This window comes from Agelaius phoeniceus, chromosome 1, assembly GCF_051311805.1.
Source record: "Agelaius phoeniceus isolate bAgePho1 chromosome 1, bAgePho1.hap1, whole genome shotgun sequence".
NCBI classification, from domain to species: domain Eukaryota; kingdom Metazoa; phylum Chordata; class Aves; order Passeriformes; family Icteridae; genus Agelaius; species Agelaius phoeniceus.
In genome coordinates this window covers 19,735,376-19,755,422 of record NC_135265.1, presented here as the reverse complement: position 1 = coordinate 19,755,422, position 20,047 = coordinate 19,735,376, and the positions used below count along the sequence as shown (strand labels likewise).

At 36.9% G+C, this 20,047-nt stretch overlaps 1 protein-coding gene across 1 annotated transcript in view; it reads left to right on the top strand.

Moving 5' to 3' along the window:
* PLXDC2 (plexin domain containing 2) overlaps positions 1–20,047 on the top strand; it is a 257,404-nt gene that overhangs the window by 109,632 nt on the left and 127,725 nt on the right. The window contains exon 2 of the mRNA XM_054632727.2: positions 4,767–4,978. Coding sequence (XP_054488702.1) covers positions 4,767–4,978 — 212 coding nt within the window. The remainder of the gene's footprint in view (positions 1–4,766; positions 4,979–20,047) is intronic.

Below are 20,047 nucleotides of genomic sequence, written 5' to 3'. Positions count from 1 at the left end.
TTCTCATCCCTAGTTGGGAAAAATAGGATCATGCTATGCATTATTTCCCCACATATTATTACAATTCTGTTAGCAGTTTCAGACAACCTTTAAAAAGAAACTATGAGGATCTGGTGATTTGTTGGTTTACCCAAATCATGACCCAAACTGACACAGCTATTTGTGTGCTAATTATCAGTGTGGGATAGATTTTACAAATCATGTTATTTTTTAATTTATTAAGAAATGTATCATTATCAAAGACATATTGTAAGTCAAGCTTATCTTTCTTTCCTAAATTATGGTCAGAAAGGTGGAATTGGTCCTAGGCCCATGAATCAGGTAAAGATGAAGAAAAAAGTCTCTATTTTGTTGAGGTGTTCATAGGAAGAGTTCATTTAAAGCAGAAGTTTTCCTTTCTTTGAGACATATGACTGATATCTGCTGTGATAATTGTCATTTAATGTATAAGCCCTGTACTGGAGAATCCTTTAAAGGCATGTTTATGTTTGGAAAGAGCCTACAACTTCATGGGACTAGTATTCATATCTTTCATCAACATTTTTTGGTCTCTCACCCTTACTGAAAGTGTCATAATAGAAATAAAGACTCATAAGACAGGCTATAGAAAGTTACTTAAGCTAAAGGGGTATCATGACATTTTCTGTCCCTTGATGAAAAAATTTGTGTATTTGATACTTGATTTTGCTGGCATTTGGGCTGTGGCATATTTAGAAAGTTGATCATGTATCTCACAAGTAATATTCTGAATACAGGTTTCAATGTGTGAGTATTTCTAGTCTTTCAAAAAAAAATCTTGCTGATTATGATGCATTTATGAAATTAGTCAAATTGCAGAGTTGGCTTAAATGTGTGCAATCATGAAATAACACACACATTTCAGAAATGCAAATCCGAAATTCTGATGTGCTGAAACACTCCACAAAATTTTGTTAGAACTTTTAGAAAAGGAGGGGGGAAAACTCAAAACTAGTTGAATGAATGGAAGAAGATTTATGTATTTGGCCTTTTTTTCCCAAAGAAGGTTTCTTTCTCCTTTGATTACATTGCCACCCATTAAAAAGAAAAAGTTTCTTCTTTGTTGTTTCTTCCTTATAAATAAAGCTTTATGTAGCCCTGACTTCCTTGCAAAATCAGAGCTCTCTTACTTGTCAGGTTTAGCTGTTGCATTTTGGGCCTACCTGGTTAGAATTTCTCTCTTTTTCTTTGAGGGCAGGCTTAGCAAAACAGAGAACCCATGTCCCCACCACATTTAGGTGTCTTCTTCCCTAACAGCAAATCTTTCTTGTATAGCCCAGCATTTCTGATCTTTTAGAGCCCAGTTTTGCATCTCTGTTCATACAATTCAAACAAGTTGCTACCCATCTGTGCTTGCCAATATTGTGATTTTATTATGGATCAGACATTGCAGCATTTGGCTTCTTTTCAATTGATTTGAATGACATGTTCTCCTTCAGTGTTAATTAAAGAAAGAGCTCCAAGATCTAGAAGATAAGACTATAATACTATAATACATTTCCTCTAAAATGCCTTTTATGTGATTTTTTTTATCTACACAGAGATTTCAACCAGAAACATCAAACAGTTCTAACTTGCAAAGTGTTGGAATTTTAGGTCTCTGAATGTTCTTTCTTATGGGATGCCCCCTTTTAGAACTTAAAGATAATCTATCTATCAATTACCTGAAAATTTATGTAAGTTTTATTTACATAAAAGTAAAACATCCTGTTCAGGTTATTTCAAAATTGTTTGTCATTTTCTCAGCATTAGAGATCTGCTGGGATAAACAAAGAGAACATTCTGGAGCAGAGCTGGTCCAGCCAAGCTCATCACCCTTCTCTATCCCCTGTAATTTAAGGAAAAGGTTTAATGAAGGAGGAATCTCCCAGTATGTTTCTTTATTTATTCCTTGAAATCACATCCAGATTTTATCTCACATTGTAGCTCAGTATCCTCACATTGCCAGCCCAGGACAGTTAACTAGTCTATCGATAGCAGTGTTTTATAGATTTTACAGTGAAAAAACCTCCAAAGTTTGAATAGCAGCAAGAATTAAATTCAGGAAGTGATAACTATTCAGTTTATCACTTCCTGAATTTAATTCTTGCTGCTATTCAATTTAGAAGGATATCATGCAGCCTGAATACACTTAGATGATTCTAAACCTTCCTTATGTCAGTATAGCTTGTACCTGTAAAAAAATGTTTATCAGTGTAATGGCAGAAACAGCCCTTTTTAGAACATTTTCTATGTTTCAAAGAGAAAAAAATCATGTAATTAAAAATTTAAAAGGGGGTAAAAATTGTGCACTAATGACATCCAAAATCTCTGTAATGGGGAATGGGCAAGCCAAATTTTGCAGATTCTATGATGCAATTATACCATAAAATATGGAGAAAATTGTGTAGAATTTCCAAGCCAGTGGAAATACCCCAACACATTTCTTTCCTTCTCATCATCATTATATTATTATAATTTTAAAAACCAGTTTATGTTGTGAACACCTTAAAGGTTAGAAACTTCATTCATTTCTATTCAGGATGTGGGAGAACAAGGTGTAATTGATTTTCTTTAGAAATGGGTCTCAACTTGAGGTGAATGGGATTTCAAACCCTCCCCTAACTTTCACTTGTTTTATTCACTAATTTAGGTGATTGCTTCAACAGGTCAAGCATGTATGATAGCCATGAAAAGAGTAGGCTGAAGTGGGGCTGCAAAATGGTGGTGAAACGCTTTTTTTGGGTCTCTGAGTGTGGGTTTTGAGCCACCAAGGCCAGGCAGGAAAGGTGTTTCAGGGGAAGGGGAAGGGTTGGTGCAGAGGTAGCTGAGTGCTGTGCCCTGTGTGCCCTGTCTGTAGGTGTGTGGTGCTCCCCAGGGCTTGCAGAAGGTGCCGTGGTGTCCCTGTGCCCCAGTCTTGGTGGCAGCAGGGGACAAACTCTGCCTCCCTGGAGCCAGCCCCAGGCTGGGAGCCCTGCCTGCTCATGGCTCTGAGCAGTTTGCCACAGCTTCCTGATCCCCATAACAGCACAGTGAAGGCTGCAAGCTGAAGCAGGGAGGGCGGCTTTGAATAAATTCTGATAAGGAATGTGGAGGAATAAGTTAGTTCACCCACTGAGCTGTCCCTCTGCATTGGGCTGCTGACTGTCTGATAAAATAGGGAGCACAGTAGCAATTTGTTGAAGTCAATGTTCTAAGGCTTTTAAGAAATGCAAGGAAACAGGCTTCAAAAAGCCATCTATTAAAAGAAAAGAAGTCTGATTCCTTGGGGTCTGAGGAAAGATATGGCCTGAGATTTCTTGTTTTGCATGTCAATTAAATTCTCATTTATCTAGCTGACCAAACACCTTCATCAGACATAATTTCAGCTTGGCTGAAACTGATCAAATAACTTGGGAAATTAGTTTAGTAGATTTGGGAGAGTTTGATAGAAAAATGGAACCACATAGAGCCTAAAGTGTATTAGATATTGTTTCTGTATTGTAAGACTTTCTGGTCTGCCAAGAACAATGTCAGACAGATTTTTCTATACCCATAGCTTCTACACCTGTACCTGCTGTGATGCAGGAAAACCTTACATTTTTAAACCTTTGATAGCTAAATTTTACTTGTCCATCTCTTCTGTACTTTGACAACGTGTGTTGCTTATTAAGGACCTCAGAAGTTGTACCATCTTTTGTTCAGAAGATTCTGTTTAAAAAAGCAATGGAAGTATTTCTGCACATAATTGTTTACTGGTCTATCCTTTCAGCATTTTCCTTTACCATTCCTTTTGAGTGGTCTGTTTTTTTCTGATTTTTGGACCAAATCACCTTCTTCCTGGCCCATCAAAAGCACAGAGCACCCTTCTACTTGTCCTTTTAGACACAAAGAAAATATGAAAAGCATATCTGATTTTTAGTGCAAAATATGCAAACTTACTTCACTCTCTCTTGATGGTGGTAGCAAAAACAAATTAACAGAAAAATACTTTGATAGGGTTTTGGATTGGACAAAAGAAAACTTCTGAAGAATTAATGGTTTTGTCTGCTGATGGTTTTATAGGTTTGTTTTGCTGATAGTTTACTAGTATGAAAAAGTTGCAAATGAGCATGAAAATGTCCAAAAGTAATGTTAAACACACCACCCAACTGCTCATCCCTTGCAGAAGATATAGTGGGTGTCTGCAGACTTCACACATCATTCATGTTTATCACGTATACAGCAGGACAGATTTATTTATGAACTGGAACAGCTGTTTATGAGAATTTCACATCTTTCATAATGTTTATTTGCCTTTCACCATGGCTTCCAAGCTCTCTCAACATAAAATCAGTAAAAAAACCTAAGTCTGTACAAGAGTTTCTCTGTCTCTTCTACATTTGTTTTCTTAGGTGATGAAAATTTTTTTTAGACTTATTCCATGTTGAAAAGTGTCAGCTATGGGTAAACATGTATTAAAGTTAAAAATGTTACAGGAAAAGCTTTTCCCAGACAGAAAACACACAGAAAAATAAAACAGTTATGATGTTTAGATGAGTCTACAAAACTTAGTCCAAAATTCCTGAATTTTGTATAATAGTTCTTTTATACACTTTCATTGCCATAAAATCTTTATAAGGGATACAAATGGCTATTTTATGGAGTGCTCAAAAGCTTTATAAAAATTATTTTCAATTTTAATTATAATTTATTTTCATTTACAATTTACTTTCACTTATGATTAGTAAACCAGTGTTCTGTTCACTTACTACATTGCTTTGTTTTGCCTTTCTTTTCTTGTCAAACAGGTGTGTTTTATGAAGTTGTTCAGAGCTTCCCTCGAGTGGAGGAAAATGTGGAGGTGGATTCATTTGTAAGCAGCCACAGGTGGAGAAGGCACTCAGAGTCCCTCAAATCCGTGGACACCAACAGAGCCAGCATGGGGCAGGACTCCTTGGAGCCAGGGGGTTTCACAGACCTGCTGCTTGAAGAGGGCCATGACAACACTACACAGATTGAGGTAGATACTCATTTCATCTAATTCATTTTGTTGTCTTTGACTGGGGGTAAGTGAAAAATTTGGACATTTCCTTCAGGGTATTGAAACACTTATGGGGAGGAGAACCTCTGGTCTTTGTCTCTGTGAACCTATCAGCACATGGAAGCTTGAGTTTTGTCCTGAGGCTGGAGCCTGTCCTTTATGACTTTTGAAGGCAGTCTCTTGAGGATGTTTGCTATTTTGATGGAAAACAGTTAGTGGAACTGTTTTAGCAGCTATTGCTGCAAAACTGGAAAAGGAAGTATTATTAAAACAGAATAAAATTGAATTATTTTTTGTAATTGATGTAAACGCCTCAATTTGCAAGACTTTGGATATCTTTGGATATCTTTGGATACCTGGATATCTTTCTGGAGAGTAATATCCAGGCACAAAGGGGAAAAGACCCTAGAGAAATGAAAAATTGGAAGAGAATTCAGGTTGGTGATTGAAAAAAAATGGCATACTTTTGATTTTTGGTCTTCCAAAGAATAAGATGGATTGAGTCCATCTTTGTGAAGCCTTGGGACATTCTCCCTCTGCTTTATAGTGTCATGCAACCTCTAATTTCTTATTTAGCTGCCAGATTGCTCTCTGTCTTGTTTTCTTTGGTTCTTTTGTTGTTGTTGTGGTGGTGTTTTTAAAGTATTTATCTTGGGGGTTTCCTGTTAATAAAATCTGCATCCTGTTTTTCAATAAAATACAATTTGGAATAAACTACACTTAATATCTTCAGTCATTATAATATGTTTCCAAAACAACAGTGTTGGGGTTTTTTTCAGTTCCAAGAAGCTCACTCTCAAAGAAAAAAATGCAGATTTCAGATTTTGGGTTGTTACTCACAAAATAAAAAAACACAATGCAATATAAAACCCATCTGTAGAGACAATGGAATCTCTACTGCATGAGCAAAAAACCAGTGCTTTCAGAGAGGTGTGTTTCGTGCTTGTTGTTTTAAGGTTTCCAGTTTGCACAGCACTAATTACACTTCCTCTTGTTCCAACATGAAAGTCACTGGTTGGTAAATTGTAGTTTTTAATTTCATGTTGATTTTTTAACTTCCTTTTTGCCTCGCGTAATCCCCATCTGCCCATACTTGTAGCAATTATTTTGGGCTACAACACAGATCAGTCTTGCTTCTAGTTATTTTAGCAGGAAAAGAGCAAGCTGTCTCAGGTTCATGGAAGTTTTAGTAACTGATCTTTCCATGGCTCACCCCATAGATCCCTATGCAATATTTCCATTCAGTTGGGTTCCAAGCTCTTATGAAGCAAAATGATCAGATGCCCCCCTCTAACACTTATGTATAGCAAGACTTGGGGAACAAAAATGAATGCTTGCAAATCGATATACATAGATTGGTATTTTTCCAGGAACATCTTTTCTGACAGGTTAATGTCTTTTGAGTGTCTTAACCTGAAAAGTTTATTGAATTCAGGTTTTGTGTTCTGTTGCAAACCTCTTTTTTCTAAGGTCTTTTCAGCACAATAAGATAACGGAGTTGTGGTTTTACACATTATTGGATTCCATTGAATATCCCCACTACAACACAGAGGCATCTCACAAAAAGCCCCTTGATGCCTGGCCTTATGGAGGAGGTAGAGTATACAACAGAAATCCATGGAGGAAGAATCCATATGTTGCAGTCTTCTGCAGCTTGGCAGCTTATCAGCAGGACTGGAGAGCTTATTGATTATTTTAAATCCTTGTTCTGTGCACATCACAGTGCTTGCTAAAGAAAATCCAGAGAATAAGCATTAGCTGCCACTTACATTTAGTGATGCTACAGGATGATGACATCCCTCCTTTACAGATACTGGTTTTTTACAGATACTGTTTTCTCTAAGTGTTTTGTAGGCTTACCATGCAAATGCAAACTTCTTTAAAATGAAGACTGACAGTGATGAGCATGTTTTCAATTGATAGTATTTGCTGTCCTTCTTTATAATATGAGTTTATTTTCTCTCCAGCTTTATAAACCCAAATCCTTTCTCTCTCACCTCTATCCATATTTTTTTGTCAAAAAACCAAACCAAAACCCCAAAATCAACAACAAAACCAAAATGAAAATAAATAAAATAAACAAACAAAACCCACAAAAAAACCCCCAAAAACTAAAACAGCCAAGGAAAAAAGGGAAGACAGTAGGAAGAAATTTCTGGACACAGTTTAAAATTAAATGTTACTTGAGTTATCAATCCATACAGTCATAAGGTAAAAAGTGATAAAATCAAGCCTGTGTGGGGCAGAGCTTAGTTCCACTGGATTGCTGTTTATTTTAAGATAATGACACTTTTGATTAATTTTTTCCCATTGGAGTTACTGGAATTGTTCTGTAACTTCACTGGATCAGCCATCAGCCCTGATCTGGTGGATATTTTAACATCAGCTTGAGTGGGAGCATGAAGTGCAAATCTTCTAAAGCTCTTCATGCAAGTGCATTGTAGATTGGTTCATCACACCTTTCCAGTAGTCAGGGTGGGCCTCCTCCTGTGCATGGGAAAGATGATAATGGTGAGATTCTCTTTAGGGTGCAGCCTCTCTGGTCCAAAAAATGGAGCAGTAGAGGCACCAGGGAGCCCTGGTGTCTCTCTTCACATCTCTGTTTTGTCTCCTGCATTTGCTTGGCACTGTGATTCAGGAAAGAACTCATACAAAATTATATACACATTCATGTACCTTTTTAAAGATAAGCTGTTCTCTTGAACTGGTCTTTAACTAAACTACAGAGTCTAGAAGAAGCAGTGGTTATAATAATTTGATGTGCTGGGCCTTCAGAAAAGAGCAGGGTCTGGGGAAGAAGAAGATAAGACCTCCAAGTCCTGTTGTTTTGCTGGAGAATAGGAATGTTGTGGTGCCACAAACCCACAAAGATGGATGTTGCCAAAAGAAAAGCAAAGGACATAAACAAGTTTTTCCTGCATGCCAGATAGGAACTCTGATGGCTAACTATAAATTATAGGGTAAAATTAACATATAACACTCTTAAAGCAGTACTACTATCTTGAAAGTACTCCTCCTACTTTAGAAGGATTATTATGTGTGCCAATTAGAGATTATAATGTTGCAAGTCCAAAAAGCCTCCCAAGGATGGAGGTTAGTCCCATTTGCTCTATTTGCAATTGGTACTCTAGAGCTCAAAGGCAGAGTAGGGTCATATTCTATAAGAGACTTATTATGTTTTCATTCCCATTATATCAAATAGCTAAAGAGAGAGAGAGAGAAAGCTCTTAGGAGGCCTAAAATAGTGACATAAAAAGAGTGAAATCTATACAGATGGGTGCAAGTGTTACAGTCTGAGAGAAATTCCCAAAGCAGATAGCCTTGGACAGGTAAAGCAATATGCTGTCAGACATCTAACCCAACTGTAAGGGACAGCCCCAAAATACAGTGTTCTGGTGATGCACTGCACCAATTTGTCTTCTTGGCTTCATGGCAAATGAGAGTTTCATGTCTCCATTGAAGATAGGAGCATCTATGGCTAAGCCATATTTCTTCCCAAGGGTCACAAAGCCAAACATTAAAGCCCTCTGCCTGGAATAACTTTGGGACTGTCAGAATTCTTCTTTCTAGAAATTTTGCTTTTCAAATTTCTGAGATTTCACAATATCATGATTTCAAGACTAGCTTTCCTTTTTTTTTCTCCCATCTATCTTAAGATTCTTCTCTCCTGTTTTAAGCGTCAGGGTTGTTTTGAGTTTTTGCTTGTTGTGTAATCTACTGCTTTTGTTTATTGGGCTCAGGACATTTAGAAGTGCCTTTTACTTATGATAAATAGAGCTTAGGAAATGCAACGTGTCAGGTGGAATTTGTTGCTGGAAACACTGTAAACCACTGTAAACCTTGTAAAAGCAGTGAGTGAAAATACATCTTCCTGAATATGCATAGTTTGGCATGTTTTGTTTCAAGCAAGGGCAAAAATAAGATAAATATACTATGTTTCTGCATATATCCTTGTAAAATAAAAGTATGCTCCATAATCACTCACTTTTATTAAGTAGATTAGTATCAATATTGTTAAAATAAACTCAACTTCGTGGTGATGATGTGACCAGTTGTTCTGTTAATCCCCAAAGGCCTGTGGCCATACAGATAATGAAGGTGGATATCAGAGGTTCTTTCTGCCTGTTTGCTTTTTGCATTACTGAGAAAGAAGTTGATCCCTGAAATGAATCTCCTATGGATACTGCTTGCCCAGTATTCACCACTAAAGGATCCACAAATGCTTTCCTGTTTTGTCATAGTACTTGCTAATGCAGGTCTGGCTACTGAGAACTGGAAAAGGCTTAATAATTCAATAATATACAACTAATGCATTAATATACAGTTGTATATTGCACAAATGTTGCATGATAATTTTTCCATAGATTAAAATGTGCATCATTTTTCAAGTGATTTCCTATAGTTTTTGGCTATGTGTGGCTCCATTCAGAACAGAATCTCTCTCTCTGTATGTATAGCTTTGGTCTCTTTATCACAGATCTTCCTTGTGACTGCAGTCACACCAGTGCAGGGTAAAACACTGGCAAGAAATATACAGAGAAATTGAATGGAGAAGTGTCTGATATATAGCTTGCATTCTCATGAGCAGAAGGTGAAAAACTTTGCAGAATAACTTTAGATCATGTGAATTACTTTCGAATTTGTTGCCTCTGTATAGAGACACTACATCAAAACAATAGTCTTTCACAAACTTCAAATACCAAAAATAAATCCAGCAATAAAATAATAGATTAAATCATAGTCAAGCTTGAGCTGAGTGCAGTAAAGTTTTATTGCTTTGCACCAGCAAAAATGTGAGGAAAAACATAATTTTTCATATAAAGTCTTAGAACAGAAAGAATGATTGCTGCTGTATGACAGAAGATTCAGTTCTGAGCAAGGACTAGCATGCTAAATCAAACCAAACTCAACTGTATCTTATTTTCTCCACCCCACCTAACATACTACTTGCAAGCATAGAAAATTGAGGCTGTTTCAGTGCAATTTTTTTTTCTCTATTGAAGTAATTAATTTATTCCTGTGGATGTCACTGATATTTCCTGCTGTGTATTGCTTTTAACTAAAATAGAGTTGTTGCCAACTGAAGTCATCCTTTGTGTTTTTGTCCTTTCTTTACCTTCTCTAGATGTTGTTTGAAATGTAGATTTTAGCAGCACCGGTAGTTTATACCTAAAAAGTATCTTGCCCCTATTGAAACAATGCTTGTGGGTTTCCTACTGATAAAAAACCAGTCTTTTGCTGGATTTTGCATTCTGATCCAGAGTTTCTGCCCAAAAGAGCACTTCTCCCTTATCAGTCCCAGTCACTCATGGAAGTGAAGATGTCTGATTCTGACTGGCAAAAACAACAGAAGGGATTGAGTTTTAGAACCCTTGGGATTTGAGAGCAATTACTCTCAGCTACTGACAGCAGTGTCAGCATGCCCATTGCTGTGTCCCCACTGCAAGTCTGAGCAAGGAAGAAAATAAATGGTTGAGATTAAATTTCCCTCAGCTGGACAAATGATAAGGCAATTCTGCGATTACTTTGCTAATGCACTGTATTAAAAGTAGAAAAACTTGTCCATATGAGAGAACCTTAAAACTAAAGAGTATTATAGTCTCATAGTGAGCTGTCAGTTTGGCCAAGCCTATCTCTGTTTAGTTCCTGCTTTTAGTTTTTTTTTCCTTTTCTTCCATTCCCAATGCTTTAATGCCAGTCGCCTTTGAAGCACTTGGAAAGAGCAGTGTTAGTAACACTGTATTCTGAAACCAGGATCCTTCCAAGTTAATGGAAACCATATTCTGTATTTAAAAAAAAAATCCTTATTATCACAACTTAATGAGTAGTTCTGTTCTTTTTCCTCATCCCAAGCTAAGAGTGTCCCCCTTTACTTCAAAAACCTGTTTTCTGACTTGCAATTTTTAGAGCCTTTAATTGCCTGTGTAAAGTTGCCTCCTTACTTACCTTTTAAACTTATAGTTCAAATATTTATATTAGATAGTATTTGTATCTTCCTTCCCCTGTCAGGGATCCTCAACAGTGCAAGTTAATATTCCATGGGCAACATTTCTTGTACAGCCATTTAGTTTAATAATATCAGGGATGCTGTTGATCCCTCCACCACTAGGACAGAATTCTTTTCTCAGTGCATAGTCACATGTTAATACAGATTATGAAATATCAAAGTAATGCATGTTCAGTACAAAGGCTTAAATAGATTTTAGGTTTCAGTTGAAGCATTTAACTTATATGTGAGGAGGAATGAAGCTTTGCACAACAGGAATTGGCTGTTTCTTTAGACAGCAAAAGAACAATACTTTGTTATGAAATTTGTATTTAAAAAGTCGTGGGGGAAAAAACTAGCTAAAAACCTAAAGCAACAATCAGTTTTATTTTTCATACCTACTTTCTGATGTGACTTCATTTTAGGAACAGATTTTAGACTATATTATCAAGCTCAAATAATATTTAGCTCTTGACTGAAATAAGAGAAACATTCAATTTTTGTTAAGGTTAATTTAAAGTTCTAAGTCAAGAAATACACTTTAATTGATTTAATTACGTGGCTGAAGCTTTTCAGGTCTACTTGCAAAATCATTATCATCACAAAAGTTATATTCACTCTTATTTTCACTTCTAGGCATGTATAATTATTTCTTGTTCACAGTTAATAATTACTACATCACGTGATTTTTGGTGTATGTGTGATTTCTGGTGTATGACTCATTCAAGAGAAGGAGGAAAAATTTGGGCTCTTCCAGTAGGCCTGCAAATATTTTTCACAATTTTTGTTCTAACTTCAGTTACCTAGTGTATAGACCTGGAACTTCCAGGGCTAAAACAACTGTGACTAAAATACATGGTTTTACAGTTGAAGGTGGCCGTGGATCAGATTTTCAGCCATTCCAGGCCCTATCTTGTGTTGCCTTGGGCCATGTCAGTTGTACCTCTAACAGAGATGTCTTGCAGCCTGTAAGCCAGTGTAACTTAAGTCCAGAGGTCTCTGTTGGAACATGTGCTGTTCACATCTTTGGTGTTTCAATAATGTTCTAGAGGGCTAGACAAATGTCCCATATGATTCCTTTCTACTGCACATCATGAAACTGCAAAAGCTCTGAAGCTCCTTGGCACTGAATATTGTGGATGTCAAAATTTACAGAACAAAGCAAATTCTTGAAATACAAATTTGTCGCGGGTTATTAAACACAAAAGGAGCTTCTGAAAAGCAGATTACTGGACCCTAGGGAAAATGGGGAATTGCCATTGTTTGCTCTGGGTCCCCTGTGCTTACTGGGCATCACACAGAATCGTAGAATATCCTGAGTTGGAGGGGACCCACAAGTATCATTGAGTCCAATTCTCTTTCCCAGTCAGTTCTGAGGACCATATGAAGATGTTTAACTTAAGAGACTCCAGCTGTTCTTGTACTTTTTATGGTATCCATTTACTAGATTAAGTTAAATATCATGTTATTATTTTCATATTTGGGAGCTTGAAAGTTACAGTGGAGATTAAGGATGTATTGGAGGAAGGATCTTGGGATATGCTGAAACAGTGCTGCTGCACTGAAATAATTGTGGATATATCTTTTGTTTTCCATTTAGGAGAATGCTTAGTTGTCTTTTTGTTGTTGTTGTTGCAGGAGAGATAAAATTTTGTTTTAAATTATGTAGCTGATATCTATTCCTAAGTTGTATAGAATTTTCTTGCTGTATTTTATTTTATTTTTTTTGCAAAGGTTGCTCCTGTTATTTTGAAATGGTTTCATTCACAATTATCAAGAATTTAACAATTTCTTTTAGAAAGTTAGCTTGTTACTTTGGAGATGGAGAATGTAATTTATTTTCACAAAAATGCAATATACATTTTTCAATGTCAAGGGAAAATTATGTTTCCTTTTCATGTGATCTTAGGGAAATTTTTTGAACTTTCTCTTCATGTGACATGATAAGACAAACTAAAATGTTTGGAAATTACTGCTAAAATTTGTATTTAACTGATAATTTTTATTCATTATAAAGAAGAGCCAGAAAGTGAATTAGTCCAGAAAGCAGCACAGATCATACATGAAATGTCCTAATTCCATGCTATTGCTAAATTACACCAAAAAGTATGCCACCTGCAATTAGAAACAGAATCTGGAATAATCATTAATTTACTCACTGTTTTCTGCTGAGTTTTTTACCAGTGATGTCACACTTTCTAGCCAGCCAGCAGACTGAAATATCACTGTCTTGGTTTTTTTCCAGCCTTTCTGTTTCAAAATGGTAAAGTAGGCAAACGCCTCATACATCTTTTTCTTTTGAATATACTGATTGCTTATTTATATCAGGGTCATCTTAACACTTTTACTGGGTCTTGCTGAATGTTCAGCTGCACTGAATGCATTGCCAACTCTGTAAGAAGTGTTGTAGCAATAAGCCTGTCAACGTTTCCAATATTCTCAATCTAAACTGAAGTGATTTTGCAAATAACTCTGGTATAGCTGGAAAAGGAAAAGGCTGGAGGAAAGATTCATTCTCCATTTCCTTTAAGCTTGGGAGGAGAGGACAGGGCAGGAAAGAAATTAAAAACTAGCTTCCCCATTCCTAAATAAGATAACTCCATTGTAATCCCAAGTTCATTTCCCCATGCTTAGCTACATTGGCACAAAAGGCATTTAATATAATACATTGAGGAGAATGAATCTTTATAGTAAGGAAGGAGACAGGAAATTCAGAATTTAATGGTATCTTCCTTTGAATTTTCTTAATGATAATAAGATAATGATAGTAAGAAAATGTGAATGCCACATCAATATTTTACTTTTCCATATCCTTCATCTCCAGCTTCCATATTCCAGAATGGTAGAACTCATGACTAAAAAGAGCTATGAGCAGAATCAACAGACCTTGTACTTTCTGAATTAATTATTTCAGTCATGCATGCCTCAGCACTTGCTTGCAGGGCTATGCTGAAAATAAATTCAACTTGTGAAGCTGAATATTGGTTTGGCTGTGAAGATTGGGAAGGTCTTTCCTTTCCCAGACACTTCTTTCTGACCCTTTTCACCATGTTCATCTGGAATGTTCTCAAGAGAGGAGACTTGCATCCATTTGGTCATGCAAAAAGCAGAAGATTCTGTTCATTTCTACCCATGCAAAGCAGACACCCTTAGCTAATTTAACAGCACTCAGCAAATTGTGCATAGTTGGTTGGAGCAGGGAGTGAGGGTGAATACATTACCAAGTTGTTTGTGCAGAGGAATTTAAGTAAAAAGTTGTCACACTGAGCCACACAATTCTAGTTTGGATAGTACCAGTCCTTAGGGATAGATTTTCAAAGCTGTAGGAATTCTGCTGACATTGATGGATTACTCAGTGTCTCTCCAAATCTTTCACATTTCTTTAATATGGGAAAGTCAATTATCTGTTATCCCAAAACAGTAACAACAGGAGATGTAAACAGATGGGTCCATTGTTTCAGATTTGGTCAGACACTTCCTATGACTCTCTGTAAATATAGTATTTATGCCAAAGTCAATCATCTATCCTCATTGTGATTGTATGAGTTTTACAGATTTTGCAAAGAGAATAATAAATAGGGCCAATGCTCAAAATTCATATCAAGACGGGGATCAGAGTCAAGAAAGTTCCATTTGTAAAATGTACATTTGCTCTTCCAAAAATGCCAGTTAAATGTTTTCAACTGCTGAAGAAAATGCTGATGAAACACTTCTAGGAGCTGTAATATTTCATACACAGAACAGAAATAACTAATGGAAATACCAGGGATTTATTTGGCTTTTTTCTTTCTTCTATAACACTGGCATGCATTCATGTGCAGCATTTCTAAGTGTTCACAGACCATCAGTAAAGAAACAGTATACTTATTTCTGGAAAAATTGGCAATAGGAGATCTTAGAGTGTGAAGCAAATTGCAGTGTGAGTAATGAGGGGGAAAAAACAAAAAAAGAATAGCAAACATGGCACGAGAGTTAACAAAAGTTAGAGAGATGTGACATGGCTACTGGAGGTTTGCTTCATGCATTTGTAGTAAGCTGCATAATTCTTCACAATTTTCTACTACAATTTTTAAATAAAGCATCATTTTCTGAGCATTCTTTCCATAACCTTAGCAACACAAGTAGGAAGAGGGAGAAATTGCAAATGGAAATCCTGTCTGTCTGATCTCATCTAGGTGGAGCAGTAAATGTCTTGAGGGATAAAGTGCCAAGATCTCTGAGGTTTTCTGCTCCAGTACAGATAACAAAGCAAGCTGTTTCTCAGGTTCTTCCTGTGTGGATGCTTCTCTTCTGGTGTATGAAAAGTGTCTTGCAGCGCTAGAACAGATATAATCTGGCTCCAAAGTGCTATTGCTTAGATGTGGTTTACATAGGTCAAAAACTTGGTGGGTGCTCATTTTGAGGGTATAACTTTGGGGGTATTATATTGGCTGGCACAGTGGATTATAGCAAGTTTGGTGAGGATGTTTGGAACATCTTCATTCCATAGCCATAAGCTAGTGCCCCCAATGCCCCTATTTGTCTAGAAAACAAACCCCTCAACTCTTTGTTGAGTCAAAATTATGGCTATGAAGTTGAAAGAAACAGCAATTCATTCCTGAGAATTTTTTTTTTTTCAATAAACCTGGAAATAGAATTTTTATTCAATCATTTGGTCTCTAGCAGTGTATACAATGTTTATTTTTCTTGTATTATATCAGGCATATTATTCCACCACCTTGGAAATCAAGGTAATTTCTTAAATACACTGCAGAGGTTTTGTTTCTAATATAAACATTCAGTGAAGTGTAGTACATATCTGTATACTGCTCCAATAATGAACATGAATGTATACTAAATATTAGGTGACTGTGATTGCTAAAAGACACTGGAGTCTGTATGGGTAGTGATTTTCTTGTTTAGTTGCAGCTAATACTGAAATTGGAAGTGAAATTCAGCTCTTCAGTTTGGTGACCTAAGTATAGATGCATGTGACATAGACAAGGAATGTGCAAGTTTTTTTATGTAGTGGCAGGAGAAGGGGAAATGGCTTCAAGAAGATAGGTTTAGATGAGATATTAGCAAAAAAGTCTTTGCCATGAGGATGGTAGGGCACTTGAACAGGTTGTCCAGAGCAATTTGGACTCATCCCAGGAAGATTTCAAGGCCAGGTTGGATGGGCTCTGAGCAACCCGGTCTAGCGGAAAGTGTTCCTGCCCATGGCTGGGGAATTGGAACAAGATGATCTGTAAGGTCTCTTCCAATACAAACTATTCTGTGGTCAAAGTTGGTGGAAATTTAAGGTGAAATGTGCCTAGCTATAGATGTCTGATATAATTTTAGGATGTGGTTATACTGAATGGTCCACTTCTGCTTCTGTAGGATAAAGGTCAGCCGTGGGTCCTGAATCATATCTGCAATTTTCAGATGGCCCTGGGTTCCTCCATTGCTTAGTGATTAGATCTCATCCATGGTCAGTACAGGCAGTGCAGTTAAAGTGTGTATTTGGATTGTTCTAAAGTGAAGTTGAAGGAGCTGGCAAATCTTCACTGACAGCATTAATAGATCTGTGGTTCTGATAATGAGTGCTTACAAACTCTATTCCTAGGTAGACAGCTGCATTGAAGTATCCAACCTGCACACCCAATTACATACTGCTTATCTACCAATTTTTTTATCTGGTCTGAAGAGAAAAATATTGGGTCTTTTGGTGGGTTTTTTGGGGGTTTTTTGGGTTTTTCTGTCTTTTTTTTTTTTTTTTTACAGATATACCAATAAATTGTATCAAGGTCAAAATGTTGAGATTCCTCCTTTTTTTTCCCCTCTCCCTATCTTACTTGTCACGCCATCAACCCCACACCAGTAAAAAAATATTGATTTGAAACACAAGTAAAATCTCATGTCTTCATCTTTCACTGGTTTTCAGTGCTTAGATGTTTTGCATCCCTGCCATTGCTTGAAATTGCCAAAAGACACCTTTCAAGTCAAAAGTAATTCTGTAGTGCCTTGTGATTTATCTTCTTAGTGTCCTGTATTTAGATGAAAAACAAAAAAGGAAATACAAGTTTATGCAACATTCCACTTTGGATCAATCTACTCTGGAAGAGCAATGTAGATTTAGACACAAAAAAAAAAACCCCACAAAAACCAAAACAATGTGTTAGTGTAATTTTGAAATATTTGAGTATATTGGTTCAGCAGCACTCTCAGTTAACTTGAAGGGAGTACTTTTCAGAGACAACAGAGGGAAGATATTATTTAGCATCCTGCTCTTGTCTGGGTAATTGTGAAGTGCACAGAGTATTCCTCTTAAAAAAACCCAGTGCATATTCTGCAGAAATCTTGTTTGGAGCCTGATGTCAGGCAAAGGCAGCAACTTGGACACGCCTGTCTAGACAACATGTAACTCATCAAGCATCTCAATTAAATATGATGTCTTAGAGTTGTGGCACAAGAGTTCTCAAGGGATTTATTTATTTTATTGAGCGTGACTGCAAGATCTGATAAATAAGCATTTCTGTGACAAGTTCTTGAGAAATGTGGCTGGCGATAACAGTTTGGTAAAACTGTACACAGCATTTTTTTCAATATTCCTGTGTACCCAATCCAGACTGAAATGCTCTTACAGATGTATGCAGAAAAAGACATGTGAATAAAGCAAAATGCATACTTTTTCCAAACAAAAGAGCAATAGAAATTTCTAACCACTTTCATAATCACTGTCTTTGTAAGCCATGAATGGTGATTTTGAAATTTTGCATATTGATTGCTGATTTCAGCCAGTCCCATGTATTAGTAACTAAAGATTCATGTGTGTTGTGCATGAGAGCTGAACTAGAAAGTTCTGTGGCTAAATAAATTACCAGTTTGTTTGCAATCTGTTTAAAACCAGTGTTCCCCAGGGAAGCCATGCTGATGCAGTTTGTCCTGTGTTGCTCAGGTTCTCTGATGATCTGGGTATATGCTCACCAGCACACAGCTGGACTGAACAGCAGGACTTTGGCAAAGACTGGTGCTGAGTGAGGTCTATGTGGGACACCTTTAAAAGCTTCAGAATAAGCTTTATCCCTACAGGTAAAATGCTACTGCGTTAATTAACCCATGCTCCTGCCTGTATCAACTTTGTATTGATCATACATGTTCCTACAACTGATTGCTCTGCAATTTTGGCTCCAAACCCTGATGGATCCCTGAAACACAATATCTACAGCTCAGGAACTGCAACTCATACCAGTGAGCATAGAGGCAGCTTCCTGCACTGTCCTATGGAAAGCCCTGATAAACTACAAACCTACAAACTATACCTGCTAATATCAACTTAATGCTTCAGATCTGTAACACTTTCCATACCAATTTATATTTGCCATTTTCCCTCCTCACGGGGCCTCAGGGCTCTTGGTTGGGTCTTGGTTGCTGTTTTCCTTGCATGTCTTCCAATAGAGAATTGCCAAAGAACAGGAAATAAGGATGACATGCATCTCCTGGCATTTCAATATACAGTGGAGGAATACAAAGGCTACAGAGAGTTTAAAGTTACTCTAATACTTGGATGAAAAAAAAAAAAAAGCGGGTGTGTAATACTAAATTGAGCTTACACATTTAGGGGATGGAAAAAATTGCCCAAGTGTGGCTGTAAGTAGGTCAAAGTACATATGCTCAGAAACACAGTTTGTCATACTCCACACAGGAAGTGGATCTTTAAAAGACTAAAATACTAAATCTTTAAAAGCTAACTTGACAAAAATGTAGTTATTTATGGTATTATCTGGAGCCATAAGCCCCCAAGAATGGAGCTGGTAACAGATGTGGTGTCATAACCACTAAGGCTCTGTAGTCTAGTCCTGGCAGATAGGTTTTCATGTTTTCATGTTTACAAAGTCATTTTTACAGTTTCAGTTTCACAAACCCTTCAGTCATTTATACATATCTAAAAATGAGAAAATAAACTCTAAAACCTCTGTCATAATTACATCAAAATAAAAGTTCTGCTAGACATTTTTCGGGCATTGTATTGAAATCGTTCTTTTTATTTTCTTTTAGTGGAGAGGGTGCTACACAGAGCAGTTAATAAAGATGCATTTTCAGAATGTCGTTTCTCAGACTTCTGCTCCAGCAAATCAGGAACAAAACTGCATAATAAATATTTCCCTACTGTAATTGGGTTTTGAGTGACTGGTGATTTGGCTTTTTTCCTTTCTTAAGTAAGGCATTGCAGAGATTTTTGCTCTTTTGAAGCTTGTCTCATATGACAAGACAGTCCAAAGGGTTTTATAAGCCTGCTGTAATGACCCCTAAATAGGCTGACAGTTTTATAGCAGTCCCCAAGAGGGAAGCTTCCTTTCAAAAGCAGCTGAATATCATGGAAAAGGCAGTGACTCCACATTGACTTTCCACTAAGCTGCAAAGACTAAATGGCTTTTTGGATTAACAGTTTTATGGCGTCCTTCTCTTACAGAATGTCTGTCAGCATGTGTGACTCTCCCTTATAGGTGCTGTAAGGGGCTCAGAAAAGTGCAGTTTAAAACCTGTGAACTTAAATTGTTACAGAGCTGCATAAAGCCTTGTGTCTGCATGGCGGGGGAGAGATGTGAGATAAATCTTTTATTTCCTCCCAGCTGATGACTGCATTTAATGTTTACTATAACGGCCTCTGGATGTAAATCTGTGAGATTCTGGGGAAAGTGACTTCCATAATTGTCCTGTTGAAAACCTGTGTGTGAGGACTACTGCACACACAGACAATAGGCTTTCAGCACTCTGCAGAGTACTCATGTAGCCTGTTCTTGGAGAATATAGTGTGAGAGGACATTTTTAATACCAGAGCACTCAGATACAGAATCTCCTCTTCCATTAGTTTGGCTTCCTCTCATTCATTAGTAATTATATTAGCTGTTCAAAATGGATTTTGCTGGGGTTTTTGTCATCAACAGGGATATTCACAAGTCGGTGGCTGATGTCAGCTATGCCCATATTGCTATATATATATGTATATTTCCTTAGTTTGTCCCATATCAGACATTTAAAAAAAAAAGAAAAAGAAAACCCAGCAGATTGCAGCTCTGTCACTATGAAAGCAGCAAGTC